This window comes from Lepus europaeus, chromosome 12, assembly GCF_033115175.1.
Source record: "Lepus europaeus isolate LE1 chromosome 12, mLepTim1.pri, whole genome shotgun sequence".
NCBI lineage: Eukaryota > Metazoa > Chordata > Mammalia > Lagomorpha > Leporidae > Lepus > Lepus europaeus.
The window spans coordinates 50,235,742-50,242,742 of record NC_084838.1 but is presented as its reverse complement, the minus strand read 5'-3'; the positions used below and the strand labels follow the sequence as shown (position 1 = coordinate 50,242,742).

General features: G+C 39.8%; 1 protein-coding gene across 2 annotated transcripts; it reads right to left on the bottom strand.

The window, feature by feature from the left end:
* Positions 1-334: 334 nt before the first annotated feature.
* IZUMO3 (IZUMO family member 3) lies at positions 335-2,667 on the bottom strand. Of its 2 annotated transcripts, XM_062207006.1 has the most exons (7): positions 2,436-2,667; positions 2,227-2,301; positions 1,991-2,080; positions 1,766-1,783; positions 1,250-1,330; positions 756-846; positions 335-476 (listed from the first exon to the last, which is right to left on the bottom strand). In XM_062207006.1, exons 1-7 carry the CDS (start codon positions 2,665-2,667, stop codon positions 335-337), a joined length of 729 nt encoding a protein of 242 aa, XP_062062990.1. The 2 variants fall into 2 exon arrangements, with proteins under 2 accessions (XP_062062990.1, XP_062062991.1); XM_062207007.1 differs by lacking the exon at positions 1,766-1,783.
* Between the last annotated feature and the right edge of the window lie 4,334 nt (positions 2,668-7,001).

The window sequence follows — 7,001 nt, the reverse complement described above, 5'->3', positions numbered from 1 at the left end:
AAAAGTAGCCTTAGAAATGTAAAGGTTGTCCTAATTTACCCATTAACGAGAGTTACTAACAAAGCATTCTTTATTGTCAGCCAACATGTCATCATTTTATGTTCATTATTAAATATCAATATTCCTTCCTGTACATCTCAAGGTAAATCCTTTGCCCTCTCACTGTTTCCATTGCCTCCAGATAACAATAAGGACCTTCACTAGAGAAACTAAGTTCTATTTCAGTTTTAAAACATTATTACTCTATGACCACGAAAGAGCATAGTTCCCGGTTTCCTGCTCTGAGTCAATGTTTAAGAGAATCATGAAAGACCTCCAGTCTGTGTCTATGTATTTATTTTCTGGGTTGAGAATCTGTTTTCTCCTCTTTCTTATCTTCCATTCCTATTAATTCTTCAAGTTTCTTCTCCAAGTATTTCTTTAGTGTATTTCGTATTCTTTTCATCCTCCTCCGATGAATGACACAAATATGGAATCTAGCATAGAGAAAGAAGATAATCCCAATTTCAATATCAGCGGTCCCAATCTTCACAATAATTGTTTAATATTTTCCCTTTTTCTGTGTATCTCCCTCCATTTCCTTCTATTCCAACTACTATCCCATCAAACTTCCATCTGTTTCATTCCTGTCAGTCTGATATCCAGAATTTTGAAATGACTTTCCCTTTATTTTCATTGAGAGAAGAGAAATTTGGGTGGTCTCCTTGCTGAAGGAATGCTTGATTCAGTGTGTATTTGGAGGGAGGAAAACTCACAGTAACACAGCACTTGCCAATATTCCAGTTTCTGCCAGCAATATTAGAAACAGTCCAATCTCTCGACTCTCAGCCTTTTTTGGGTCATCTTCTATAAGGAGAAAGGAGAAAAAGTTGTTTGTAGAAGAGAAATAGTAACTTGGATCTAAATCTAGAATAAGAGACTCTCTTAACCTCAGTTTTTTATATTATTACTTATTCTCTCTTCCTTGGTTATTTTGACCTGGTTATAATTAGACCCTTAGATTCTGCAAAACTTTTCCTCTGTCATTAACCTAATTTCTCTGCCCCTAATCCAGCTTGTGCATTTCAATCCTTTTCTGGCCTGGCTCAGTTATTCATCCTGTTACAATTTTACCTGACATTTTAGTTCTTATTTTGAAACATTACAACCTGCCTAGTAGGTTTTTCACAAATACTTGTTGGATGAATTAGTGAAGAACCCAGGTCCTTGATCCCTAGCACTTAGACAGCTACACTGCAATTTTTATTACCTCCACAATATTCTCCTTTGAAGCACCTGGTGGTGATGCGAAGGCATGTCCAACAATCAAGGATGGGACCTTCAATCACCACTGATAAAAAGGGGAAGAATGATAATCAGAAGGGGTCATGGCAAAGGACTACTTCCTTATCTCAGATATCAAGTATGTTTTAGATCTCAGGGATTTCCAGGACTCCCAAGCTTGCCCTACTGTGAATTCCTTCTTCGCCTAGCAATCTTAATAGATCAGAACTTGCAATGTAAGCCAGAACTGTGGGGAAGAAATAGGAAAAATTATGCAGCCATGGCCTGTCAACTGAATTTGAGGAGCCTCCTGAGCATATCCGAGATGTGGATGTCTGCTAAATTTTGTCATCAGATTTAAGTATTATTGGCATTTCCCTGTACCCCCAGGTCTAGGAACTGGATTCTCAGTGTGTTAGATGGGAGAGATAGGGCCATATAGAGCAAAGGAGATGGGAAAATGTGGATTGAAACCTCAAGGCATCACAGGTACTGTACTCACTGCAATCTTCAGAACAAGCTGAAAGAGAATCAGAAAGTTCAAATGAGTACACAGCCAGCTTAGAGTTTACCATCCTCATGCTCTAGTAGTCTTTATTTACTCGTTAAGCTTTAGCTATTCCTTTACCCATTCTAAATGACGCTAAGAGGAACCCTCATGCTCCTCCCATCCCACATTTTCTATCCCTTTAACATAACTTCAGTGTTGTTAGAAATTTTTAATTACCAACTTCAGAGAAGCTCTTTAGTATTTCATTCAATTTGGAGTCCAGGTTTTGACGGACCTCAAGAAGCTTGCCTTGAATAATAAAGACGCCTAAGAGGGGAGGAAGGGATGTCAGACAATGGGCGTGGCCCTCCTCTTTCAGTTTAATTCTTATTGTTTTGCCTTGTTTTCTCTATCTAGATTCCCTCAGACTTACTTGGTCAATACAAACTTTCAACATTGAATTGATACCTCACCTTTCCATGTTTCATTGCCCAGCTTATAAAATTCATTCTTCAACCACATTCTCAACTTGACAACCTTTTGAACAGCTAGAGAGGAAAGGGAAAGGTACTTGTAGAGGAATAATTACATCTGCAGGAAATTGGATGGAGTCAGGTGTTTTCTTCCCTACCTCCCTTCTCCCTTTAATCTCCAAACTCTCAGGGACCCAAGCTTCCCTCACCCAACACCCGAAGAATCTTGTTCTTGTGGGAGACCTTGAAGCTTAAACGCATCATCTCCTTAAACTGCCGTTCAATCAGTTCAGTTCGGCCAGGGACTTCTGAAGGTATCAGCTTTGCCAATAAGGCCTTAATATCCTCTATGAATTTGGGGTCACACTCCAAACAGCCTTTGGCTCCATGGAAGGCCCCCAGGGACAAAGGCAGGAGCAAGAGTAACCACTGGTCACCCATTTCCTTGCCCCCCCCCACCCCCGGGGGGAGGGGACCAACAGCAGGTTGTCTTGGAAACTAGTTAGTTCACTTAGTTCCTTATCCTTCAAAAATTGAGGAATGAGAGCCTGGTCCTGGATAGTCTAACTCCACCTTTCCCTCTGTTTCCATCCCACTCTTAGGCATTCTCATTTCCTCAAGCATCTTTAGCTGTTTTTTGACTTTTAGCCTTCATTCCAGAGAGGGGGAAATGCCAGCTGGGGAACTAATACCTGAGTTCTGAGTGTAGAACACAAAGAGGGAGAGAAATCTTGAGCTCATTTGAGCAGAGTTCTGTGCTGGGAGATGCTTTCAATAACATGCTTCTTCAGCTTTTTCCCCTATTTGTATCCCTGGTACACTCCCACACCCCACTTGATTGTTGGAACAGTTTATCTATGCAGAGAGGAATGGTGGAAAACATCTCTTGGGACTTTAAAGATTGTTTAACCCAGATTCTACTTCTGTAGAGGAGGTAAGAAAAGCTAGAATATTGAACTGCTTGGAGCCCCCATTGCCACTCATAGCAGTATTGTTAAATTAAGGTGTGGACATTTATATATAAGTACTTTAATTTCTGATGTAATTGGTGATTTTTAAAAAAGATTTATTTATTTTTTAAAGATGTATTTATTTATTATTTGAAAGGCAGAGTTACAGAGAGGCAGAGGCAGAGAGAGAGAGAGATAGAGACAGAGGTCTTCCATCTGCTGGTTCCCCCCTCAAATGGGAGCTGGAAGTAGGCCAATCTGAAGCCAGGAGCCAAGAACTTCTTCCAGGTTTCCCATGCAGTGCTTTTTTTAGAAGAAAGCAAAGCTGTGTTGCAGACTTTTAAGAACTCTATTTCTTTTTTAAAAAATTACTGATAGATAGCTCGAATGTGATACTTCTCTCCCTAAATGCCTGTGATGATTTTTGGCTGAAGCCATAGCCAGAAGGCAATCGAGGTTTCCCACATGGACAGTGGGAACTTGATCACTTCAGATATCACCACTGCCTCCCAGGATTGTACATTAGCAGGAAGCTGTAGTCAGGAGTGGAATTGGGTACTGAACACAGGCACTCTAATATGGGACACAGTTAACTGCCAGGCCAAACTTTTCTATTGGGAAAGTCTTCAGAAAGTTCTTGGAAAATGTCTATTATGCAAAAACTATACATGAATTTCAAAACTTTTTACAGCAAAATAAACTTCTTAATTCTACATTTCCATGAATTTTACAAAATACTTTCATCTGTTACTTGTATTGTTTGTATGGTTGTGACCTTTGGGAGATAAGGAAAACCTGCTACCATAAAGGTTTAGTGGCAGAATTTAGACTTAATATATGAAATTGTCATAGAATTGACAGTTGTGAAGGAAATTATATGGCTACCATGTGACGTATTTTGCTCAAATCAAAACCTCACAGCCCAGCAATACTTTGAGAGATTGCCATCTCTGTTTTACAGATAAGAAACTCAGGCTCAGAAATGAAAGAACCTCCCTGGCAAAATAATTGAGTAGTTATGGGCTCAGATCTGATTCTATACATACTTCATTGCCTTTCAACAACCAAGTTGGGATAGCACAGAAAATTATCTCAAGATTTGGCAAATCAAGATATGAGGGGCCAGTTCATATTATTTTGATAGTCCATGAATTGTGACTTAAAAATGACATCTCTCCACATTGACTTTCATGTTCTTTAGACTAGATAAATCCCATTTTTAGAGGATTCCCCAAAAGGATTTTCACATGCTGTGGTCTGAAGGCAAGTGAGCTAATGGGATTAAATTATATTTAGAAACCAAAGTCAAGAGTCTAAGGGGACCAAGAAACATGGCTGGCCTATCGCCTAGTATAAGAACAAACTGTTCTTCAGGAGAGTTATTTGTTATAGGTATTTTTCAGTCAGTGATAGATACTTTACTTTTGGCAGCTTAAAGATAATCCTCTGCCATATTGCTGAATAATTCAACCTTATTTCATGGCACATTATCCCTACCCAGACCCAGTGGCCCATCCACCATTTTTTTTCTTTGCCTTGTCCTTCCTGCTTAATTTGCTAGCCAGGTTTTTAGAGTATGACAAAAAATAGTTAGACTTTTGGATACTCAAGAAATGTTGGAAAAAGGCAAGCCGCTTCCTAAATAAATTGAGTAGGGCTTGTACTTGAAGAGAACCTATTACAGGGACAACAGTGAGGAGGGTTTTGCTCTCCTGTAATGAAGACAGTGTGCTAATGATAATGGCAGGGGTACACACAGGGGTCTCAGGAAAGACAGGACATTGCTAACCATGTCAGCACAAATGTCTTATAGAGAGGCTGCATGCAAGGACTAGAGATAACAATGAATATATATGGTAATGTATGAAAACCCAGTCATGTTCAGGAAACTTTTGTGGGACATTCTGAAAGACTTTAATATTAAACAAAAAGCACAGTTATCATGCACTATTTCTTAGAATTTCATAAATGTGAAGAAATATGAGTTTTAGAAAAGATGTCTGGAAGTTACTTATGATACTAATACTTGTCTAACAAGGAAAGCCTAAATCCAGATTGATTAGGCTAATATCTGGTTTGGACTGACATGGACGGAATATGATTTACAGTTTATACAAATTTTAGAGCAGCCAGCTGCACTCTGTTTGGAAGCAGAAGATATGTGTCCCAATCTACTATCGAGATTAGGGGCCCAGGAGGGAGAACTTAGTAGATATGTTAGAAATACTGAGGGGGCATGAATTTTCCCCCTGTTTTCATTAGGGCTTTGAAGGTTGCACCAGGTACCCATACGTGGCAAAGGGATAATATGACAAGATCAGTAGTAGATGGTGATGGTCCTGAGATGATGTCAGTTTCCAGGTAGCGTGATAGGACCAACATTGTGCCGCTAGCTGCTTGGGAATGTTGTGCAAGTAAATCTGCAGTCTGACTGGGTAACTTGCGAGGTAGACGGACCATGCTCGAGAACTAGAGACTGGACCACTGAACAGGGAAGGAAACTGAAAGGAAAGACCACCAGGCCCTGACAGAACTGAGCCAAAAGTGTCTCATATGCAGAGTTTCCCAGCAGGAAGATTCAGAGGTGGAACACTACCCATCTGTTTTTGTTTTCGTTTTTTTGTTTGTTTCACATTAATTGTTTTTGTTTGTTTTACATTGACACTGTATCAGACAAGTAAAAGAACCATTAAAGTTAAAAAAAAAAAAAAGGATACCAAGAACACACAAGAAATTCACCATGCCATTTACTGTGGAGAAAAAAAGAATCATACATTTTTAACTTTCTCTCTAGAGAATTCCTGGTTCCTGGTGGTTGTTATGCTTAACCAGTATTTTAGCATCATAGCTAGGATAAATTGAGGCCACAGTTATACTTTTAAAAAACAAGCCTGAATTTCAGTGATAAAGAAGCTGTTTTAATGAGGTGCTAAAGAGGTCTATCATCCCAGAGTTACTCCAAGTTCGATATTTCTTACTAGTTTCAGGAGGATAGAGCTAGTCGGGATAAAAATGTAATGGTTTGGGCCGGTGCCGCGGCTCACTAGGCTAATCCTCTGCCTGCAGCACTCAGGGTTCTAGTCCCTGTTGGGGTGCCGGTTCTGTCCTGGTTGCTCCTCTTCCAGTCTAGCTCTTTGCTGTGGCCCGGGAGGGCAGTGGAGGATGGCCCAAGTGCTTGGGCCCTGCACCCGCATGGGAGACCAGGAGGAAGCACTTGGCTCCTGGATTTGGATCGGTGCAGTGCACTGGCCGCAGTGCACCGGCCGCAGCGGCCATTTGTGGGGTGAACCAGACCTTTCTCTCTGTCTCTCTCTCTTAGTAACTCTGCCTGTCAGAAAAAAAAAAAAAGTAATGGTTTGATAACTCCTAGACAAACACTACTGTTATTGAAAAAGTTTCCTCTAGGTGCTATACATTCTTGGCACCCTTTTAACCCCACAGTACTAGATTACCTAAACTTGAAATCACTCTATTCCTACATCAATTTTGAAAAGAACAGAGAAGGAATTATGAGAAAATGAGGTTTTCAAAGAAATATAATTACCTAAACAATGAGTTTAAATTATTTGGGAAGATTAGCTTTATAATTTTGTGCTAATATTTCTGTTTCTTCTCCCAAATGTGGGAGGAAGAAAGTTTTCAGAGAAAGCTGAGAGCAATTAGATACTCTGAAGAAGAAGCTTCTCTTTTGTGTATCTCTAACCAATGTTAAAAAATATTTGACCTTGCAACTTAAACACCAAAATATGGAGAAGTCAGCCAAAGGTAGATTACCTATCCATTTCATAAAATACAAGCCTACTGTTCAGAGACACTAAGAGATTT

Bases quoted from the DNA above. Each gene is read 5' to 3' on its own strand.
- IZUMO3 (XM_062207006.1), bottom strand. From the start codon at position 2,667: ATGGGTGACCAGTGGTTACTCTTGCTCCTGCCTTTGTCCCTGGGGGCC. The intron at 2,302-2,435 runs GTGAGGGAAGCT...TTTCCTCTCTAG, and splicing joins CAAGATTCTTCGGGTGTTGG to CTGTTCAAAAGGTTGTCAAG. The intron at 477-755 runs GTGAGTTTTCCT...TCTCTATGCTAG, and splicing joins TTGGCAAGTGCTGTGTTACT to ATTCCATATTTGTGTCATTC.